Raw genomic sequence first — 24,047 nt, forward strand, 5'->3', positions numbered from 1 at the left:
CTGTGCAATGACGCAGCGTGAGCACAATTAATTGTTGTCAAAGCACTTTGCTGGCTGCATTCATCTCTTATGTAGGAGAATAAAACTGTCATAATGGTGACAACTTTTTCAACATTGGTGCAATTACCAGGCCTAAAAATAGAATACAAAGGGAGATTTTCTTGAGTGGGCTGAACTCCATTACTCGTGTTGCATGTCTAGGACAGTCTGCCCCCAGGATCGAGGAAGGAAAGGAAGGAAACTAAGACTCACTGAACGTTGTCATGTGTTACTATGAGAAGCTTTTTACTGTTTTATTCTATATAACCTTCCCTTTAGCTCTGTGTGTGGAGGGGGCGTGGAGTGAAGCTCTGAGGACCAAGATTTGTTGAGCAGCCATGACGAGACAGGCTCTCTGTGTATAATTTACTAAAATTATCACAACCATCCTTAAAGCCGGGTGTTATTAGCCCCATTTCAGAGATGGGAAAGCTGAGTCTCAGAGTCTCAGAAGCTTGCACAAAATCCCGATTACAAACTCCCTTACATGGAGTTGCTTGCTGTGAAGCAGATGCCTGAGCAGGGCCACACTCTGGGTGAGCCCCTCTCCTGTTGCTCCTTCACCCCGTTTCCTCTTCTTTCTCACATCCCACTGCCCTCCCTGTACTGTCTCACCCTTTCAGGAATGCACAAATGGTCAAGGCCCTAGAATCGAAAAGACTTGGGTTGGAATCTAGGCTCAATGATTTGTTAGTAACTGTGACCTTGGCTCATTTGCTCAACCTCTGTAAGTTTTAGGATTTGGACTATAAATTGAGGACAGTCATAGTTCCTACTTCACAATGTTGTTACGGGGAGTCAATGAGCACGTGCATGTCCAGTGCTTAGCACAGCGCCGAGCACACAGCAAATATTTGACAGCAGTTATCATTACTGGCTAATGAACATGGCATTGAAAGCGGTCTCAGATCCTGGCCTCCCCTCAGGACACTATAGATGGGACAAGGCATTAGGAGGGCAGCTGCGTCCAGGGGTCTTCACTGCCTTCCCACACACCTGGTAACTACTTTCCCTTCGGAGGGCCTTGCCTTGGGTGGGCACGGGACACAGTAAAGACGGCCAGGAAGCCTCACCCCCACAAAGAGTTAGGTAGTGCCTAGCACAGGTGCGGCCCTTGTCTAAATTTTTGCAAATCTGCACTCACTTAACCTTTCTAACAAGTCAGCGCAGTGGGTGCCATTACTCACTTCACTTAGCCAAGGGAGGAGGAAGCTTAAGTGACTCACCGTCCTGCTCTGACTCGGGCACAGCCACAGCAGCCCCACAGCTCTGCCTCCCAAAGGGAATGGGAACCAGGTCACCAACACCTGTGCTGTCGCTGCCCCCGAGAAACTTCTTGATGCCCAGACTGAGGTTTGGTCAGGGACCCGAGGGTACCACTCCCTGTGTGATTTACCCAGGGGCCATTGCTCCTGCCTCATTGTCCTTCCTCTGTTTGGTTATTTCTGTGTGATAAACAATGAGAGACAAAGATATTCAAGCAGATACAATTACGTGAGAAGAAGCAGACCGGGGTTGAAATTCTACCCCTGACTAGCCGTGGGTCTCTGCAAGGGACTCATCTTCACGGGGTTTCCTCATCTAGAAAACAGGGATATGATTGACCACATAGTATTGTTATGCGGAGCAGAAAAAAGCACGTGAAGCAGATAGAATAATGCCTGACCCTTCAATTTACTTCAGTTTCAAGCTACTGTTGTGTTTGGCCACTTATTCATAGCACTGAGCTCCTGTCTGGCTAGTTCACCCAGGTGAGACATAAGAACTGCCTAAGAGGCACTTGCAGGTTTTAAAGCTGTCAGAAGACCACCTTTGAGAAGAACTTCCCAAAATGAAGCAAGTCTGAGCCTGGCACATGAAGGAAAATAAAACCAGGCACTTCTTCTATAGCTTTAGTTTTAAAATGTTCTCCTTTCCTCAAAAGTTAATGCTGCTTATCAAACCTTAACAGGACCTAAGTTACTTTGCCAGCTTTCAGGCATAATGGAAACGATGTGGGGTTTATAAAGTCACATGACCGGGATTCAAAGGCTGTGTGACGATAGGTGAGTCACTTACCCTCTCTGAGCCTCAGCTTCCTCACTTAGAAAATAGGAAAAAGAATAGTCTCAACTTCATAGGATTGTGAGGAAGGTCAAATGAGAAGACATGAAAGCTGTCTGTAAAATGTTCAACACTGTGGAAATGCGAATTGCTGTTATTTATTGCTAAGAGAAATGACCAACTTCAACTCTCAGCCACAGTAAATAGAGTATCTCAGGAAGCGACTCAACTCTCAGCCACAGTAAATGGAGTATCTCAGGAGATACTATAAAGTATCTCCTTTATAAGTTGGAATCTGCATTTCCACTTTAACCATCTTTGTGTACTACTGTCCGCTATTATAAGCCACTTCAAATTTTTCTTGGAAGGAGGCAAAATAGAAAAAGAAACAAACAGAATAGCTCCACGGTGAGACTTAACCGAAACCATTTACCCGCTCCATTCAGCTGCATTTGTAAGACAGCTGTGGAGTTAGATTTGCTGTCTGCAGCCTGGGAGCCCGAGCTAGTTCTCTGGATGGAGGGAGCCCGTCTTCTCAGCAATGGCATCAAACACAAGGCCAACCAGCCCTAAAGGTGAGAGTCTCTGCCCCAATCTCACTTACCCAGCCTGGACGATGGGCACTGGCCAAGGGGAAGTCTGCTCCCACAAACAGCACCTCGAATTCGCTGGTTTTATACCTGCAGCCTAAGAGCAAAAGTCTGTATTTTGTTTTCTGTAGAATTTTTAGAAGCAAAATGCCTTTTTGAAACTTTGCTTTTTCTACCTACCAGTTTACTAACCATATGGAGATGAATCCAGGCAGTAATGGGGTTTAAATGAGACAGCCAGGCAGGTGAGACACTCAAGTTGTCACTGCGTTTTAAACATAGCACACGACGCGTTACACAAACACCATTCATAAGCCTGAGTCACAGGGTTCAGATGGGATCTGGGTACATGTATAAATAGCCTGTGTGTGTCAAACAGAAGAAAAGAAGGGAAGTTGGGGGAATGAGGTCAAAATCATTGTGCCCGATTGGAACATTATAAAAATCTCAGCCTTGTCGTTATTTACAGCCCCGAGCACAACGCCTACACAAAAAGGAGAGACTGGCACGTGGAAAATTCTAGGTAAGCAAACAGCCTCAATGTTGACCTAAACAGTACGAACGCTACAGCATCATAAGAGGAAGCTATAATTATGTCGTCTCATTTCTTTGTTGCCAAATGCCCACAGTTCAGAGCAGCCAGTCCAGCATTTTCTGAGCGTGGAACCATTAGGGGAGCCTAGCGTTGACTCGTGTTCACCACTTGATCTGCACCCAATGACAGCGATGGCTCTGGGTGACAACAGAAAAATAGTTTGTTGTGGTGAAGAACTAATGACCTTGGATATGTAGTAAATGTTTAAAGAAACCTTTTCTTCCCATGATTCCCCCCTCCCTGACCCACCCCGACATCCGTGACTTTGGACATGACTTATCACCAACATATCGCCCCAAACCCAGCTCATGAGGTCACTAAGCTAGGCTCTCCCAGAACAGGCTACGAAAGCAGATGCCCCTGCAAACTCAGGGCTGGTTACAGTAGTTGAAGGCAAGTGCACACCTTCCAGACGCTCCCATTGAGGTGAAGGGAGTAGCCATGGCTTGGAAGAAACACAAGAGCCTTAGGTCGCCCACGACGTCCTTCAGGCTTTCAATGGGTCCCACAGACTCATCCTTGACTCTGGGTCTTTCTGTTCCTCGGCAGACACCTTCCAGCCTTCCACTCCCGCAGTTCAGGCCCTCAGTGTGAACTTGTGGAGAGTTGTTTGAGGAAGTGGATTCCGAAGGCAGCAATTCTCACTCCAGAGTGGTCTAGTGTTTCATCACCCACACCCACGAGCTGCCCGCTGCTCAGAAGAGATCTGCAACCTGAGTGGGGTATGAACACCAAACACTGTGATACACGGGGCGACAACATATGCACACAGTGAACTGGGCCCACCAGCTGCTGCCTGGTTCCAGTTCCCGATTCAGTGTCTGCTTGGTCTCTTTCTCACACATCCCCACTCTGGTTCCTTTTCCAATTGCCAGCAGAAGTGACTTCTCAGCCGCAGGCCTCTCCCATCCCGTCTCTGATGACATGCGTGGTCTGTGAGTTAAGAGCTCACTAAAGTGTAGATCATGCTGAATGCAAAGAGAAAAGGGAAGGAAGGCATTAGTGGGAGCCCGTGGAGGATTCAGACTGGCCCTCAAAAGAGGGACCTGCCAAAAGCCGGACGCCGTCTCATTCCCGTCAGTAGAGCAGCTCACCTACTCCCCCACAACATTGGCCTAACATTTGTTCCGAGAGCATATGGTGTCCCTTAGATAAAACAAAGATGCTGATTGCTCTAAGTGGCTGTTATTATTCTCATCGCGACGATTATTACGGCGTTAGTCATCTTTCCTGCAATTACAGGGCAGATGTGGGGGCAGGGTGAGGGGTGCCGTGACGCTTTACCCCACCAGCTCCCATGTGCTTATTACGTGTGTCCAGGGCCTCCCAGCTTATGCTGGATGATATGTTCGAGCTGGGGAAGTGACTGCCATCACTATTGCGAAGACTGATGTGTGAACACAGGCCCTTTGGGCACATAAACTAAATGGATTCTTAATTGGGCAACCCCCTGGCCCTCCTGTTTATAACAGAATCCAGGCATTAAACATGCAAAGAGCGTGTGTCCTGAGGTGTGTGTGTGGGGGGGGGGGGGGGGTTCGTGCATCCCTGTGCTCTTAGAACGGGCTGCAGGTTAATCCTGAAAGACCAAGGAATGTTCTGCACCAAAATACAGATTTGGTCAATTTGAGGAAAGAAAAGCAAGCATCTTTTTATGTGGTAAAGAGAAAAAAAAGATAATCTAAGAAAGAAAACCAAAGGAAAGAACCTGAAGTGTTTTACTTCTAACCCTCTCCTGCAACGTGGAACCTCGGCTGCTCAGAAATGCTTACTGGGGCAACAAGCATTTCTGAGTAGCTGAAGTTCCATTTTTGAGAACCTGTTTATTGAGTGCCTCCGGCATGCCAGGTACCATCCTAGGTGCTAGGAAACAGTGGTGAGTATTTAGCCCCCACCCCCACCTAGAGGGAGCGTACAGCCACGCCGTAGCAATAACAAGGGTTTAATGAGCACCTAGTATGTGCCAGGCACTGGCCAGGGCACTCCAGCTACAGAGGCGAATGAAACAAAGTCTCTGCCATGAAGTAAACCATAAATAACATAATTATAGAGTGAGAGAAATAAACATGCGGGGAGGCAGGCATGACCCAGAGTAACTGGGCAGGAGGGTGGTGCTACCTTAGGTAGATAATATTATATCAGCCTGCTTTACACTCTTGATTTGAAAAGATCTTTATCTCATGCAGGCAGGCGGAGTCCACACGGGACTAACCAGCTAGTATTAGTGTCAGTGTCAGCGTAAATGTATTAGTATTAGTGTTAGTATTAGTGTTAGTATCAGTATTAGTATGAGGATTAGCTACTCCCCATCCCGTGTCACTTGCAAACGTCTCCTGGTCCACAAGGCAACCTGAGAAGGGGGTGGCTCTGGGGGCCGGGTGATTAGTGGGAAAAGCCCAAGCTCTGGGACCAGATAAATTCCTGACTGTCAGCTAGGACCTTGGACACATCTCAGAACCTCTCTGAGGTCCTCAGGAACTTCCATCCCACCTTCACAGAGGTCCCAGCTGCTGTCACTTGAGCCTCTGCCATTTGCTCAGCTCAGACACAGCTCTCCATACGCATGGGTCCCCTTGCCTCTGTAAAAGAGCCGCCTGGGCTGACAGTCCTGTACTTTCCCCCAGGTCCGGATCTCAGGGACTGGGAGCTCCTGAAGTGGAAGAAACACTGTCTTTGAGGGGCTCTGGAAAGCCCCCAAAAGATCAGGTTCAGCAGAGGGGGAGGAACCCTGGCAGCCACCCAGGGTCCCAGGGAGGCAGGAGGAGCAGTTGTTTCCACTTTTGTTTTGGAAACAAAGTAATTAATGAATATAACATGAAGGAACATCAAACTGAACTAAAGGACAGACAGTAAAACAGAATGTCTGGAACACATTCCGTTACAGAACATCACATCCATCTAATGGTGGGTGGGAGCCGCCAACACCACTCCACACCGCCCCCTCCACCCACAGCTCAGCAGACAGAGAGCTGCTTTGCTTGTCTGTGAATTCCGATGTTTTCTTTCCCATAATGCCTTGGGCTCAGCAGTTACTGCAACAAAACTGAAATGAGGGAGGCTGACCTGCCTCAGCCTCCATCCAGACTAAGATGGATCCCAGGCTGATGGGGCAGGAGCCAGGGAAAGCCTTTGTTCTGCTGGATTTGAGGAGGGGCAGTGCTGCCTCTGGGACAGGCCACTCAGCTATGACGCTGCAGCAGGGGCCATCTGCAGGCCCACAAGTACACTCCGGAGAAGAAACGAACCTCCACGTTAGCCCAAGGAATCAAGTCACCAAGCACATGAGGGCTTGGGCCACCCTCTTTAGGTTTCCCAATGCAAGAACCAGCCAGAGCAAGCTTTAGTTGCTAGAGAATTCAGACCTGGAGTTGTAAAGACTTGGGGGAACCTCAGAAATCTCCAGGGAGCCTTCAGAGACCCTCAGACTCCTCGCAAGCTGAAGCAGGCAATGTCCCAGGACACTCCATCCGGGAGGAGGAGAGAGGTCACCCAAGAGGACCAACCCTTGAATCCAAGAAGAATGTGGTAAAACAAATGAATCCTCTCTGAGGCTGAGTTATTCCAGTGGACTCTGCACCTCCAGGGCCTCCCGAGTCTTCTGGACAAGAGGCAGAAGCAAACAACACCCCAGGACAACGGATCTTACCCTCAGATGTGCTGCCGAGCCTTGAAATCCTGAATCAGAGCTAAGCCCAGGAATCTGCATTTTAAAGAAGCGCTCCCTTCTCACCCTCTGATTAGTTGGATGTAGGAGCTCCAAAGACCACATTTCAATCAAGACTTTTCTAGAGGTTTCCTAAGACAGCCAGCAGTTAAGAGGTTAGTCTTTGGGAACTAGAGATAGACTCCAAACGGTGACACTATTAGCTGTGATTGGGGGAATTATCTAATTATCTCAGATTCCACTTCCTCATTGTTAATATGTGGGCAATGAGAGCGTTTAGCTCATAAACTGAGCAATACACGTAAAGCTCTTAGACCAAAGCCTGGCTCATTTCTAAAGGCTGGAGTAATGCGGACACCTCTCAGCCTGTTCCAGCCCAACACAAACCCTAAGGTGGCCCTGGAGTCTAATACCTGCCACCCTCCTCTGCCTCACCCAGCCACTGTGAACCAGGCCATTTGGGAGACAGTGCTAGGAGATGGGAAGATATCGTGTCCTGCCCCAGGTAGCAACAGGATAGCAAGGTGACAGGGGAGACACCTCAGAGATGAACCAAAGGGGAACAGGAATGAAGAGACGTTTCCAGAAAAGGCACTCTCTGAGGTATCAAACCAGAAGACAGTCTGTTTATAGCCATCTGCTTAGCTAGGATGTTCTGAGTAAAGGTGAAAAGAAGGGAGATGCCTGAAAAGGAATTGCAAAGTCAGTGTGTTTTACTCAATTAGAATACTGTTATGTAATATTGGGAGAATTGTACGTGTAAGCATTTAATGATCCAAGGTGCCGCCGGGGTCTCTGTTATGGTCCCCAAGAATGCGTCCCCACAGGCTTGGGGCCAACGGGTGACGAGGTTGTGTGTGCGGGCCCCCTGGTGACCTGGTGGCTGAACTATGCAGTTGCTAGAGGCAGGGAGCCCTGGGGAGCAGCAGGTCTGCTCATCACCAGAGCTGTTGCTAGGATGTGTTTTCGCTGTGTGGCCCTACGGCTGCGGCTATCAGAGGGCAGGGCCTCCTGCAGGACCTTCTGCCCTTCTCACTGCTTCCCACTGAAGCCCTTGCTCCTGAACCCGCGTCACACAGCTGGCGCCACAGGCCACCTCCCAAAGACCAGGCGGCCGGCCTGGAACCCATCCGGCTCCTGCAGGAGTCAAACCCCCGGCAGGGGCGCGGACTCACCAGTACAGGTAGTAGAAGAAGGACAGGAGGTAGAAGGCCAGCTTACACCAGGCCTCCTTCTGACAGTAACTCAAGGTGTCTGCGTTCATGACCACCGGCGGGTCGTAGGCCAGCTCGGAGCTGTCTGCCGGGCAGTGGAAGTACCTGTAGGGGAAGAGGATGTGCGTCACTGGCTCTGAGGCTTGGAAGGGACATCTGACGTCATCGAGGACGGACTGGCCTCTGAGGAAGCTCGCTAAGCAGTCCTCTGCCTCCTGCCCGCGTCACAGCCCAGGCGCGGCTAAAAGTATCTCAGCCCCTACCTTCCGGCAGGTAGGAACTCCCCCAAATACTCAGATCCACTGGCACCACGGTGATTTCACCTATGTATAGAGCTGATGTAACGGAAGAAAAACATGTCACCTGGTGACAGCTGGAGGTACCAGGAAGAGAATCCTTTCTTGAGGGGTCAGCAATGTGTGTCCATGTGGCATCAGAACAGGTACAAGTGTGGGTAGACGTGGAGCTGCGTCCCTACTGCCTCGATGCCACTGCACCACTAATTACCTCGGATTAAATATTGTTCTCTACCCAGAGCCTCTTTTAAAATCCTGAGTATTCTGGGAAAGACATCATATTCCCACTGGAAGGTACAGTAGTTTACAGATACTTTTCTTCTTGATAGAAAGACCCAGAACAGCAAAAAGAACAGTGGCCATCGTGGGGAGAGAGCAGCTGCAGAGGGAACTGGGCGAGCAAAAGAACAGTGGGTGGAAGAGAGGGAATGAACTTGCTTCAAAATATCAATTGGCTCAACGTGAACGTGAACCGGCCTCGTTCACGGGAGGAGGGGGACTGTCAGGCTGGGAGACACAGGCAGGAGACCCTTTGGAAGCGTCAGACAGGTGGCGAGTGCTGCCCTTGGGACTGTCCCCTGGCCCCCAGGGCCTCAGCCAAAGCCTCACTGGGAGGAACAAACTGTGGCTGAGATGGCTCCCAGGCTGTTTCTCTGTCAGTCTGGTAAAGGAATCAGGAGGCCAGGAGAAATGAAGGGCTCTTGTGAGGCCCCAGGACAGACAGGCTGTGGTTCTTGATTGTGACGAGGACCCGCAGAATGGCTCTGACCAGACTCATGAAACGCTTTGAAGAATGTCCCTGGGATGGAGCCGCTCACAAAGCTGGTATTTCAGTTCCCGCTTCCTTCCCCTTCACAGGATTGCACTGACATGACTTAGTATCGGCACTGTGCTAAGGGAAATCACAAGCCAGATCCCATGATATCTGCCAGCTCATAGCCCTCCAGGCCACTCGCCTCTCCTCTTCCTGGGAGCAGATTTCAAAACCTGTTTGCTTTTGCTGTGACCTTGTTCCCAGGTGATCTCATTAAATGGAGGCAGGGGTGGCAAGGTAGCCAAGGGGCTCTGTGGAAAGAGCCAGGGCTCTGCCACTCACCGGTCCCCAGACTGACCTTCCTCGGGCCAGTCGTTAACCTCTCTGAGCCTCGACTTTCTCATCTGTAAAATGGGGATGAAACTGCCTACTCCGAGGGGCTTTTGTGATGATCAGGTCAGGTGACCGATGCAAATAATCTGCAAAGAACAAACACGGAATAAAAGTTCTACAGTTCTACTTTTATGTAAGTGAACTAAGAGCTGGAGCAGAAGGGGGCTTTATCTGCATGAGAAACATCTGGACTGGATCTGTTAGAAGGGTGGGGGAAAGAGGAAATGAAAAAAGGAGGGTGTTCAAGGACTCATTTTTAAAGGACCCTTCCCTCCTCATTCCTGTTTCTTTCATTTTCTGAGCACTTATGAAATGCCAGAACGAGGCTAAACCCTGTCAGGGATTCAAAAAAAAAAAAAAAATTAAAAAATAAAGTCAAACAAGGTCCCTCATGGCAAGTAGACTGCAGTCGCTGTTCTCTTATACAAACGTAACATTCCAAGTGTAAGGACACTGGCTGCCTCTGCCTTCCCTCCCTTTTGGAGGAGTGCTAGCTCTGAGAAGCAGGGCACAAATCAAAGTTCTGTAAATTAACCACATTTTTGACGCCCTGGAATGCCAGCACACTATTGCAAGGACCTCGGGATAAATGCCTTTTATAGTGAGAAGAGCCCGCCCCCTGGGGCAGCGTGCCAGGTGGCAAGGACAGAAATTGTGACCCATGCAAAGGTGAGGCTGAACCCTGGCCCTGCCGTGTCCTAGCTGAGCGACTCTGGGAAGTAACAACCTTTGTGAGTTGCTGTGTCTCCATGTGTAAAACAGAAAAGGAACCCCACCTTAGCCGGTTGTTATGGGTACTGGAGGAGGGAAGGCATGGAAAGCCCCTGAGTGGGTATGCAATACATTTCAACACCATAATGCTTCTGTCTGACTTCTCTCGAAATTCAGATTTTAGTAGAATTACCTGCACTTAAAGCAGGACTTCCTTATATAACCGAAGCATTTTCCTTCCTGCCTAAATCTGCAGTTTCTTCTCTCCTTCTGCTCTCGGTTAATGGCACCGTCACCCATCCTGCCTCCAGCTCAGAGGCCCCCTCTCCCTTACCTCCTGCACCCTGTTATTAGCCAAGGCCTGTCCAGTTTACCTCCACGGATCCTCTCCTTCTCTCTCCATTCCAACTTCCACTAGCTGTTTTCTCTTCACCTGACATTTCATCATAACCTCCTAATTGGATTTTGTCCTCAAAATTTCATCCTCCAACCTGCGCACTGGTGCTAGGGTCCCATTCCTAAAAGTCAGATCGGGTAATGCCATTTTCCTCCTCAAAAGCTTCTGAGAGTCGTCCGCTCCCTACAGGATAAATTAATTCCAACTTCCCCTTCAATTCGTTCCAGACCCCTCATACCTGATCCCAGCTGTCTGTCAACCCATCTCTGCTCACTTCCCTCCAAGGACCCTACATGCGGCCACACTGAACAAAGGCTGTCCCCAAACAGGCCAAGTGCTCCCTGACCTCTGAGCCTTTGCATATGCTGCTAGTCCAGCAACCTGAGATGTGCTTTTCCAGATTTTCCAGTGCCACCCTTCCAGTCTAATTTAAACGCTCATTTCTCTACATTCCTGCATACAGTCCACATATATCTGTTAATATATTTCCCTCTACCTCGAGGCTGTACGAGTATATTCCCTGAGGGTAGAGATTCTATTTTACATTCATCTTCTCTCCCCCACAATGTCTGATTGTGGTCTGTGTTTCATACGTTTGCTGAGTGAAAGAGTGAATGCTCTCGACATGACTAAATACAGACTATATTTTTGGTAAAATCACAATGATGAGCTATTGGGGGGACCAAAGCTCCGGGAGCCACGGGGTTACGTAAAGGGCAGTTCATTTATCTGCACAACACACTCCTCACTACTTGGAATGCCGACCGCTTCCTGTCTCCTATACCCGCACGGTGACTGTATTTTGCAGAAAGCCCCTCTCACATGATATGACGCATGATGGTCTTAGCAGAAAACAGAATATTGAAATCAGAACTGTCCCAGGAAACCTAGCCCATATGGGAGGTGCTTTTGTTTTTCTTAAGATATAATTCACATACCAAAAAATTCACCTTTTTAAAGTATACCATTCAGTGGGTTTTAGCATATTCATAGAGCTGTACAACCATCACCAACACCTACTTTCAGAAGACTTTCATGACTCTAAAATGAAAACCTCGTACCCATCAGCAATCACTCCCCTTTCCCCCTCCCTTCCAGCCCCTGGCAACCACCAATTTACTTTCTGTCTCTGTAGATTTGCTTATTCTGGACATTTCATATCAATGGCCTTTTGTGACTGCCTTCTTTCACGTGTAATGTTTTCAAGGCTCATCCACATTGTGGCATGTATCAGCTCTTCACTGCTTTTTATTGACACATAATTTCCCATCGTAAGGATATACTGCATTTTGTTCCTCCATTCATCTGCTGAGAGACATTCAGTTGTTTCTTTTTGGCTGTTGTGAATGAAGCTGTAGCTGCTTTGAACACCGACCTACAGGGCTGTGCTTATAGCGGGGCCTTCCCTGGCTGGACTCACACGGGCTGAGCATAGCTCGGGAAGAAGGCTCGGGAGAAAGGGTCTCCAAAAGGAAGGGCTGAGAGGGAGGCCATAGGCGGCTGGACCATTTGGGGGACATCGTCTCTGGAGGGCAGGTTGCCCAAGCAGAAAAGGGGAGGGACAGACCCGTCGCAGGCAGACTTACCTCCAGAAGTGATAGAAGAGTAGGGGGACATTCAGCCCCAGGGTGAGCCACTCCTGAGCACACAGGAACATGATGCAGAACAGGCTGTGGATGGAGTATTCTGGCAGCACCAGCTGAGGAGGGAGCAGACACACAGGCCGCGTTAGAGGGGGGGACAGTCACTCACTCCCGCCTCAGCGACAGCTGACTTCTGCCCCAGACGCCTGTCTCCCACCTACTGATAACACAAAGGGCCTCCCTGCAGCAGCAGGGTCACTACCCCAAGACTGTGACCCATTTCTGGGAAGTTCTCCTCTTGATGGTCCTGGAGCCATGCTTTATACCTGGCCCCAAGTGGACACAGGCCCTCAGCACCTTCCTTACCAGAATAGGGCACGTGTTTCTGGCGGTCACCCATGGAGGACCACTGTGACGACTAGAAGAGGCCGTCCAGCCCCTGTGACGTCTGCCCGGAGGCAGGACCCACAAGGACGAATACTGATAGGGTTTCCAGCGATTCTATAACTGCCTGCTCCTGGTTTGCTAGCCCTTGAGTATCCCCCTATAGAAACTCAAACACCTAAAGCAAATATGTGTATTTATTTCAAACATGGGAGGGATGGGGGTAAAAATTGAGCATTTGGCTTGACGGTGAGGGATCAAGAGAAAGGACATGTCATGATGATAAAGGAGGAAAAGTTAGCCTTTGGAGGAAGAGCAAAGAAGCCAGCTCAGACCTGGAAGGGTCACAGGGTGGAAAGCGACCAGCAGAAAGACCAAACCCCTGCCCCCCCAATCCACCCACAGAGGTACAAATGGGTGAAAAGAGCTGAAAATGATGTGGACCCCCTCCCAAGGGTGTTTACATCTCAACAGAAATCAAAGTGACTGCAAAGGAGAAATATGGTCTCCAGGCCAGTAGGCAGGAAACCCCAAGATAGAGCTGCGAATGGTCCGTCTTTCCCAATCATATAGGTAGGTGTGTGTGTGTGTGGGGGGGGGGGGGGTATAGTCCCTCACTTTCTCATTTCCATCTGCAGAGTGTTTTTTGCACTTAGTAGAGACTTGACAAGTATTGGAGAAAACGAGTTGCCCAAGCGCGGATGTTTGCAGCTGGCTGGCTGGCGCTCGGGATGCAGCCTGTGCTCGCAAAGCAATGTGCCTGTGGAACATGACTTTGGTCTCATTCACCTCTCGCTTTGGTCAGACAAGCTAACTGCCCAGATGGCAAATCCGGGGGGCGGAGGGAACATGCATTAAAAATAAATACATGCAAAGGCACTCGTGTCAGAAATGCATTTTGTAATTAAGTGGCATCTTCTTTACTCTCAAGTCCAGGGAGGCGTGACTTGCACGGACCCACGGCTTAGAATTCGCGCACAGTAACCCTGGAATCAACATAAAAGAGCCGTCACTCCAGCGGCAGTGACCTCAGTGGGTGAACTGGTCACAGCCGGCCCCTGTGAGCCCCAGCCACCTGGGGGGAGGGGAGGTGTCCCTATCGTTTGCCTCGCAGGACCGTGCAGCCATCCTTGCCAACCCCCCTGCGCCCGGCCAAGGCACCACCCTGCCTGCTCCTGCTGGAAGAGAAAGCCCACGCTCTCAGAGCCGAGATGCCGGCCCAGGAGGCGGGGGCTGTGACTCCCGCTCTGCACATCGCTCCGTGTTTTTAATCATCAGTTTCAGCCACTTATGCTGAGATAATTAACATGGTTGGAGACAGCCACCCTGGGCCTGACTCATCTGTGACAGCACCAGCCCCGTCTCCGACTCCGTGACAAATCTGACTGATTACATTCTGGATTTCAGGTCCCACTATTAATCACCGCTGCTTCTCCCCTCTTTGGGACGTGATTTATAGTGGAAGCCGCCACCTCCCGAGCAGGGAGGATTTGTCATTGTCATCGTGCGGAGGAAAACTGCTTCATGGAGGCCAGCTGGTTCTGGAGGTTCCCAGCATGTGGGGGGCTGGGGAAAAGCTGGAGACTCATCCAGCTCTTCCGGGTGGCTTCTCCCAATTGCCTCTGCAGGGAACAGGATCCTTACACGTGGGAGTGGCTCCTCCCATTCATCTGGGGGACGTTGGGGAGCAATGGTGCCCTTTTCACACTCACACTGGTTCTCGCTTGCTTCCCCAGGGCGTCCCTGCCATGGTGCTGTGGCATCTGTAGGGAAGCTGTCCCTCCCAGAGCAAAGGAAAATCGGCCAGGCCGCGTGCAGCAGGCCCGCTGCTCAACACAGACTTGCACGGCCCTGCCTGTGGGCGCACAGAGAGGCCGCACTTCTGCCCCCAGTCCTGCCAGGGAGCTGCAGGGCTAGGGGCAGGAAGGGTGTGCAGAGAAGGCTGGAGCATGTACCAGCCAATGCAAAGAGCCCAGAGTCTCCTTCTCTCCCCTCTGACAGAGCAAACAGCACTTAGGGTGCTGGATACTCCATCATCCTGAAACCGTAAGTGAGGAGAGAGGCCTCAGGGCAACCGGTGACGTACATAGACTATGAACGAGCAAGAAACGTGGGATATTTTAAGCCATTGAGAGTTGAGGGTCCTTTCTTACCACGGTGTAATTTAACCTATCTTGTCAGATACAGATGAGTAATCAATGGGAAAAGGAAAGTCGTGTTCATCTCTTCATCCTCCCCTGACTATCTGTCCACATCCAGATCTTCCTTCCGCAAGCACTGGACAAGCTTAGGCAGGGGCTGAACGACCACCAGGCGGGCGTCATGCTTATTCATGTGTGCGGACAGCTGGGCTACATATGTCCCCTCGCACCCTGAGCCTCTGTTATGTAAAGACCACCCGGAATCACCAGCCACACCACAGGAACACTGCGTGAAGCATTCTCCATACCCCACGGCCACGAGTCAGCCCTTAGCACTGGAAAACATGGGGGTTTTGGTAAGAGCAGCAGTAAATGGTGCCAATGTCATTCTTTCATACAACAAGCAGAGGAACTGTTTCATGCAGGCCAGCCTATGAAATTCCCATGTCTTATTATGCCCTGCTTTAGAGAGTTACAAATATTAAATAAGTGGTCTCAAGATAGGTGTTGTGGGATTGCTGAAAAGACTGCAATTCATTCCAACCAGGGGGACTCACGATGGTTCTGTGATCAAAGTAGAACCAAGGGAAGTTGGGAAGGATGAGGAAAACCTGACCATGCGAGGGAGCCAGAGGTCAGCATCTCAGGAAGCGAGATCATGAGCACAAACGCAGAGAAAGGTGACAGCCCCTGCTTGGGTTTGTTCTGCACCAACCCACCTGAAAGGGCCACTGATTCACCACTGACTGGCACTATGGCCAGGCCCGACAGGAGCCGAGCACTGGGGAAATGTCAGTTTTATTCCCCAGCCTTCTCAGCTCCTAGTGCTACAGGCTTTGTGTGTCACCCTCATAAACTGAAGGGCGGGGACCTGTCACGAGAGTGTGATGACAACACACCCTCTTCTCACTAGACCCCGTTCTGAGGCATGGCCGAGGTCAAAGGTCAGGTGACGATCTCCAAGCACACTTAGCAAAGCGCATCCACTTGGTAGTGAGGGTGTCAAAGATGTCACCCACGGCCCAGCTTCTTCCATGACTTCTAAGAGGATGGACGTGGCCTCAGGTGAGGACCACCTGTCCTGACTTCCTATCCAGATTCTCAACCTCAGTTTCCACTTCCTGGTCGACATTCCATGTGGATATTCCACGACCACCACATGCTGAAAACTCACGTTCCTCCCAGTACCTGGAAACTTTATCTCCCAACTTGCCAATGTCTGCTAACGACGGCACCTCTGAGCCCTTGGTTTCCTCCATTTCCACATCAGCCTGTTTCCAAATCTTGCCATTTCTTCCCAGCCACTTACACTTGCTCCTCCCTTTTCATTTCTCCTGCCCCCGAATAGTCTGGGCCTCTGCACCGCCTTCCAAGGCAGCTCCAAGAACCTTCCAGCAGGTTTCTGTCCTCGTACCCACGCTCCCTCCATCCAACAGCGGAGCCACGTCCTCGCCACACTCAGCGCAGCTCTAAGCCTTCACCCGCAATCTCGTTTTTCCAGGAATTTCATTTTTAATTCATTTCATTTGTGTTCAAAATATTTTACTTCTATTTAAGCATCTTCGTTTTCATTCATGTCTCCATTCGTTCACTGCTTTAGCCCACAGGTGATTTTATTTCACTGCTGTGGTGGCGCGGGGCATCGGCGGCCAGGGGGACAGCTCCTCCAATCCCCAAAGGGAAAGGAAAGGCAGAGGTGAAAGAATGAAGCTTCCCGGGGGAGAAAGGGAAGATGGCAGAGACGAGAGGTGGCAGAGACGAGAGGTGACAGCAAGCGTCCCCGTGCTGGAGACCTGCTCGTGGCTCCCACCCTGCGTCCCACGGGACAGGCTCTGAGGGCCGGTATAAGCATCACAGGACCAGACACACTAAGAACCAGGCCACGGAGGCCACGGGGAAGGTCCTGGGGCTGAGTGTGGCTTGAAGGGAGTGCCAGCTGTGAGACCCCGAGTCTCTACCCATGTGTGAATGGAGCCTGTTGACTCAGACAACAAGCTTTTCTGCTTTGACCCAGTGTTTTCAGTATTAGCCCACGATCTCAAAGTGTTACAGAAATTCTTACCAGTTATATACGATCAGCTGTGTGATAGTGAGAAAAGCAGCTAACCACGCTGTGCTGTATTCTCCGCATCCGCAAATGCTAACATGTGCACCCTCCCTCCCTGCAATGCTGCTACGAGGGGACAGGACGTCCTACGGCCACTGCTCTGGAAGGTGAAGAAGCATGAGCCACGGAAGGCTCGCTCGTTGTGAGGGAACTGAAAGGTAGTGACAGCGCCCAGAACCAAATTTGGTTTCCCCGTCCTCCAGCTCATCTCCTCTCACCCCTGTCTGATTAAACCAAGCTTCCAGCTTCCCCAAGTGGGAAGAAAACCCACGGGCTGTTTAAAGCCTGCCTCTCAAACCATCAAACCCCCGTCGCTGCCTGACTTCAGCACCACTAATCCAGTTCCTTCTGTGTCTACCCTACGGTTTATCTGCCTGGTTGCCAATGAGTGTGAAGAAGAAGCAAAGGATACCGTCTCTTTTATTTGACTCCCCAGCCTGTGCTAAACTGGCCCTAAAACAGGGGAGCCATTTAGGACGAGCAGGGGGAGGGCACTTTCCCATAAATGTCCAGTATGGGCCTCTGTGATCCATTTGTCCCCAGGTGAATCATCGTGCATGTGACTCACGAGGGGACAGTGGAAGGAGGGAAAGGATGGTGTGCGTGGGCACCTGGGAGTTTGTTCATCTGGGAGACTATGCGCAAAGCACCCCAGCACTGTCAGGAGGGCTTATTCTGAGTCCCTTTGCTCCAAGGAGGCTGCTTCGTCTTTAATTGCTCTGGGCAACGCTCTCCTTGATGGGTCAGGCAAGAGCCCACCAGCCTGGGGTGAGGAGGGCAGCCTAGCCCCTGCAGGCCTCTGACCCCCACATGCCAGGCACCCCCACCTCAGCCAACATCTAGGATTAGGGGCTGTGACCATGGGAGGTTGCCTACTGAATGGTGCCCACACATTAAATTGTTTGACCTCCTGGATTTTGTACCAATGTTTACCAAATATTTTTAAGGGGTAAGAAGCTCACCCTGGTACATTGACCAGAGGTTTGAGGGCACAGCAGGCAGACACTTTCGTTTGAAGACCCTGGGTCCCAGGCTGCACCCCAACTCCCCACAGGGCAGTGCCAGGCCCGTGCTTACAGGGCTTTGCTCACAAACCAGTGCTCATGGACTCGAGTCTGGCCAGGTGGCATGTGCAGGTGAGAGCGTAGCATCTCCCCTCCCCTGGCCCCCCAGCTCTCCAGCCACCACCACATGGACGAACACCCACAAAGCTCCCTTAGTCCCCATGGCCAGAGGTCTGTAACCTTGAATGGCCATAGCATATTCCTGGGATGGAGGGCAGCTCTCTAGCTCCTTCCATCTCCAAACCCACCATCTTCTCTGCAGGTCACCTCTGTGCCTCCCACTCCCACGCCTTTCCTAGCCTCCAGGTGGACTGTCTGTTAGGGTTTTGGCCATGGCCACACCTCCCAGCCTGCCTTTTATCTTTGTTTTCATGCAGCTTCCAAGACACACTTGAATTTCAAAAGCCTGTCTGCCAGTTTCCTTACTCTTGTTAAATTGCTGCACTACCTAAGAGCCCACTCAGGGAGGAGGGGAGAATAAAAGCACGCTCTCAAATCATGCCTTATTTTTAAAGGGACAAGAGTCTCCCACAACTTGCTGGCAATTCAGACATCTGAAGTTAGCACTGGCAGCGACCCGCTCCTTTTCTTTCTTCGAAGCCCAGTAGAGGGGAGTAGGAACCTGTCCAGCATACGGGGAGTTAGATGAGGCAAAGGCTCCGCATGCTTTGAGGAGCGACGCTAGCAGAATGGGCTGCTGTAGATTGAGCAGGGCAGAGTGGTAAGGACAGGCCTCCCAGCGCTGAAGAGCCCCACGGATGCATCGTTCAGCAAGTATGTATTAGAAGCATTTACGAGGCCATGAATGCAACACAGTCTAGCTAGGGGTGGGGGGCCTGCGATGGAAGCGAGCACGTATGTCATGGATTCTACAGCACAGCAACGTGGGGACCACGTACAGACAGAGGCAGCGTGCAAGCAGCACGACGCAGGCAGAAAGGCTGGAGGAAGCCATTCATTCCGAGGGAGGAGGTGAGGGACGGTTCCTTGGAGAATTGCCTCTGAGTTGAGATTTACAGAAAGATCTATGTGGGGGAAGGCAGAACGGCAAGGCAGAGGGCATCCTTCATGGAGGTGTTTGAGACCGTCACTTTTTTCTTTATGTCCTAGAAAGACTTCACTTCCAAATTTGCAACAGAAATGACATTGAGACCAAAATCCTTTATACCAGCCTCTTCTCAAACGGGAGGTGGAGGGGTAGGGGTGGAGGGGTGTGAGTTGGGGGACACACAAGACATGGGACAGACTTCCCGGAAAAAGTCATGATGACTTCACCTGACCAGGGAAGCCCAGTGACAAGAATGGGGCCCAGGACAGAAACAAGTCACCTTCTGCCTTGGTTTCTGTCCACGGCCCAAGCGAGAAGCTTTCCATGCAGTAAATGCCAACACAGCTGCCAGCCCTGCCCTCCCCTCTCCTGCCTGTCCCAGCTCAATGTGAAGGGAAGGAACCCCAGCTCTTATTGGGGAAAGACAGTTCCAAAGCCCCAAGGCCACACCTTCCTAATTCACTGCCCTTCTTGGTGATGTTTTCACGTGAGGTCCCTGGTCCCACCTGGTTTAAGGGACAGGAACTGCTGTTTTTGGTGGAAGGGGTTTATTTCACTACACCACAGATCCTTCCTTCGTAGGAGAATGGGTCCTGAGCAGCACCATTCGCTTCCAAAGGACAGCCTTTTCCAGGATGAAAAGAGGTGATTATCCTACTTACCAGCTATTGAGTGGTGTTAATTACCTATTACTTTCAGAAAGTGTGCTCAAAAGAGGCAAAAGAATGAGACTGGATGAGAGATCAAGTGTTGGCATTTAAAGGAGAGCCAGCTGTCATCATCACCATCAATGACTATTTACTGAGTGCCCACTGGTACATGTAAGGTTACTAATGGTCAGGATCCCAGAACCCTGAGTGCAAAGGCAAGACACACGAACAGTGCCCTCCCAGACTGCACAGGTGGAGAGGTGGTCTCAGTGCGAGCATGCACAAGCCTGTCTGCCCAAAGTGTTACCAGGAGTAAACTGGTAACAAATTAACATAAGGAAAGAACAAAATATCATTGCAACTTTTGCCTCCAGTAAGGGCTCCAGTGGCAGTGTTTTAGTGAAAAGATTAGATTAAGGAATAGGAGACGGGCTCTAGACCTGCCTATATAGCTACAGAACCTTGGACAAGCTTTTCTTATCTGAATGGACTCAGTTTCTTCATCTATAAAATGGGACTAGTCATAGTATCTACTTCATAGGAATTTCATGAGTAGTTAATAAATATGTGTGAAGTTCTTAAAACAGCCTCTGGACATAGAAACTTACACTCCATAAATATTAACTAGTGTCTATAAGAAGAGGCGTTTGACGGGCACAATCCCCACTGTTCTTTTCAGCTCAAATATTCCATATACTTTATAAAAAGCAGCAATTAAACTACCTTGAAAATTAAACCAATGTATCTTTTCTTTCAGTCTCCAGTATATTTTCAGAACCTGCCAATTTTTTAAACCCTCTTCCTCCACCAATGTCTAGCCCCAGAAGCACCATGTGTTCTAGGGAATCTGATCATTTTGTGTGTCAACAGATAAAGCGCCCCCTGCTCCTGACAATGATTTCCTCGGTTCTCTTGAGTCACTGCTGTCTGTGTATGTGTCTGGGCCATCAGTTTGTCTTTGTGTGTCTTTGTGGATTCTCTCAGACAACTGCTCTCTCGGCACCGGCCTGGCACACAGTAAGTGCTCTCAGGCAACTCACCGTTTATTCATTCAACAAACGCTGGTGACAGGCCCTGGAGGTGCCAGGATCTGGGCATCCTCAGGCTGGAGAGAGAGACTGACAGCTGAACAATGGAACATGCTGCAGGCTGCACTTATGTGATGATAAGTAAAGGTGTCAAAAGAAACAGCCTGCACAACAGGCAGTGGGAAAAGCAGAGGCAGGCACGGGCCTCGCAGGCGGCCATGGGGAAAAGGCTCCCACTACAGAGACACCGAAATACCTTGGGCCAGTCCCAGCCTGCATCACCTCTCACGGGGACCACAGCCTCCTCCTCCTCACGGGTCTCCCCTCCCCAGCCCCTCATTTTCCCCACTCCCAATCCATTTTTCCACCCAATAGCCAAATAACTCATTTTAAAATATAAGTGAGGTCATCTCCGTTCTCCGTTCAAACCTCCAAGGTCTGCCCATGGCTCCTCGAATAAAACCCACACTCCTTACAATGACCTGTAAGGCCCTGTGCAATCTGGCCTCTGTGCCCCTCTGACCCCACACCCACCATTGCAGACACATGTCTGTCCGGTGTTGTTCCTCAGACCCAGCCTGTGTGTTCCCAGCTTAGGGCCTTAGCATGTGCTTTGCCTCTGACTGGGAAGCTGCTCCCTGGGCATTCTCATGGCTGGCTCCGCATTATTCAGAATCTGCTCAAGGTCACCCCCTCAGGCGGGTCCTCCCTCCTCATCCAATACTGGCTCTCTCCTTATTTGCTACAATTTCTTCATGGCACTTAAACATTATGTCAATGATGCATTTGTTTCCTTGTTTACTGTCTATTTCCCACATTAGAACACTCCAGGAGGACAGCTTGTCTCATTCACAACTTTATCCCCATTGCCGAGAACAGTCACTGGCACAGAGTGTAATTTTTTGTCGCGCGAATAAATAAATGGGTCCTTTGTTCAACCCCCACACAAACATAGCTATCACCATCATCGAGCTAATTCCTGAGTGTGAAAAACCATAATAGCCTCCTCAGGAAAATAAAACAGTAGAGCTGACTCACGGACTTAGCAAGGCTCCCGTTCAGTGGGCCTGGCCCCCGTGTAGCACCTGTTTGTCCCACATCCACAGACGGTGGCCACGGCCTTGGTGGGCCCCTAACAGATGTGTGCAACTGGTAAGAATGACCTGGGCAAAGAAGAATCGGTGCAGATTCAAACTCGGCTCAGCTCTCCAAGCTCTGAGCACACAAGGCCCTGGGTTAGATATGGTAGGAGGCCCAGTGATAAGGAAAACCCAAAGAGCTTGCAATAGACATGGGGAGATGAGTTGAAACCCTAAATTAATATATAATCCAAGGCAGGATGTGGGGAGACTTGAAATAGAAACATAAGCATCGTGGGTTAAAGGAGAAAGGAAGCAGACTTGCCAACATTGCCCTTGCTAAGCTACTCACTGCTATGGACAGAAGATTTGCTTCCTTCCAAAAGTCCTACATTAAAACCTAAGCTCTAATGCGGGGGGTGATTAACTCATGAGGGTGAGGCCCTCATGAATGGGATTAGTGCCCTTATAAGAAGAGACAGGAGACAGAAGATCTCCGTCTGCCATGATCTCCGTCTGAGGACACAGCAAGAAGATGGCCGTCTGCAAACCAGGAAAAGAGCTGTCGCCAGAATGCTACTAGGCAGACTTCCCAGCCTCCACAACACTGAGGAATAAATTCCTGTTGTTTAAGTCACTCAGTCCACGGTATTTTTGTTACAGCAGCCCAAGCAGACTCACACACACACACACACACACACACACACACACTCAGTCTCAGGGGAGCCTCCTCCACTTCTCCCCACTGTCAGGGCACAACGTGTGAAGCAGAATGGGCTGGCCAGAAAGGAATGACAGGCCACCTGCCCCCCAGCTATTGTCCAGAACCCTCTGTGGCACCTGTGGTCCCCACGAGGCCCCGAGCAGGGGCTCCCATCACTTCTGTGGGAGAAGCAAGCGCTCCAATGAGGACGTGCAGGAACACAACACTTCCCCTCCTTTCTTATCTGCACTCCTCATCACTCCCACCCCTGGGCAACCGAGAAAAAGCAGAGCAGGGCAGGAGAGGGTGAGAAGCTAGGTCCCACTTGGGGTCCTGACTCCCCACCCCGCTGGTCCCTCTGCTCCATTGAGAATCTCACTTCTGGGTTCCTCAAAACCCGCTTCCTAAGTGCTCAGCCTACTTTCCAAACCACCAGAGTCCTCATATTGTAACCCCATTCTTTCTGCAAACCTCCACCCTTGCTGTGAACCCCAAGAACCTTGTTCCCCAGCAACCTCACTCCTGGAGCTAATGTATCCTTGGAGAAGCCCAGGCTACAGTGGGGACAGATGGCTTCTGTGATCCCCACGCAAAATTCAGGACGCAGAGCCACTGTGTTCACTCACTCATGCACGCACTCACTCACTCACTAGCTACCAGGTTCTGTGTGCTCTGGGGCGTGTACAAAGTGGAATAAGACATCAGCCCTGTCTGCATGGAGCTTATGTCCTAGTGAGGAAAACACACATTGTTGTGAAGGAGAAGAAAGGGATATTATGAATGGGGAACAGATGGTCAGAGATGTGGGGGCCTGCGGTTCTGGGAAGGCTGCCCTGAAGAAGAAGCTGAAGGAGAAGAGTAATCCTCTGGCCTCACCCTCTCTTTGTCGTGGTCCAGGCAAGAGACGGAGATAGTTAGTTAGGGCAGAAGGGGTGGGGTCACACTGATGGGTCTGAGAAATACACACCCAAGAGGCTCCACCTGTAGACCTCAGTGACCGAATAGGTGAGAGGTGAGCAAAGGAGGAAAAGGCAGAGGAGGAGTCGAGGCTCCTTCTCAGAAACCTTGAGCAGCTGAGGGGTGGGTTGATTGAGAGGCGTAGCATGCAAAGAGGAAAGGTTTGGAGGAAGGAGAGATGAGCTCAACACTGGCCAGGGGACAAGGCCTCAGTAGGACACCCATTGGGATTAGAGGGCTGGTCCTCAGAAGAAGGGTTTGGAGGTCGTGGGATGTTGATGGCCAGTGACATTCAGGCTGCCTGGCAGGAGAGAGAGGAGAGGAGATCAAGAACTAAGTCTGAGTGCCATCCTTGCGTTCAGCAACATTCCAGGGACGAGCTGAGAGAGAAGAGCAGCCTGAGAGGGCTGAGAAAGAGCAAGCAGCGAAACAGGAGGAAGATGGCGGGTGTGGTGTCAGGAAGGCCAGGGGACGGAAGGAGAAAGGGGCAGCCGAACGCGCTGAGGGAGATGAGCGACACGGGAGAAAAATGTCCACTGGATTTGGGGACATGCGAGTCACGGCCACTCCACACACTGTTTAGAGGCTGTGGAAAGTATGGCCGGAG

At 50.6% G+C, this 24,047-nt stretch overlaps 1 protein-coding gene across 3 annotated transcripts in view; it reads right to left on the bottom strand.

Annotated features, from left to right (window-relative positions):
• Positions 1-2,926: 2,926 nt before the first annotated feature.
• The window catches only part of CNIH3 (cornichon family AMPA receptor auxiliary protein 3), a 167,078-nt gene continuing 145,957 nt past the window's right edge, over positions 2,927-24,047 (bottom strand). For all 3 annotated transcript variants that reach the window (XM_074316949.2, XM_074316951.2, XM_088799130.1), the window contains 3 exons: positions 12,283-12,395; positions 8,107-8,250; positions 2,927-4,235 (listed from right to left, as the gene is read on the bottom strand). In XM_074316949.2, the coding sequence (XP_074173050.2) occupies positions 4,208-4,235; positions 8,107-8,250; positions 12,283-12,395 (285 nt within the window). In that variant the 3' untranslated portion in view covers positions 2,927-4,207. The remainder of the gene's footprint in view (positions 4,236-8,106; positions 8,251-12,282; positions 12,396-24,047) is intronic.

This window comes from Rhinolophus sinicus, chromosome 6 (assembly GCF_057876585.1).
Source record: "Rhinolophus sinicus isolate RSI-liver-muscle chromosome 6, RSI-T2T, whole genome shotgun sequence".
Lineage (NCBI taxonomy): Eukaryota > Metazoa > Chordata > Mammalia > Chiroptera > Rhinolophidae > Rhinolophus > Rhinolophus sinicus.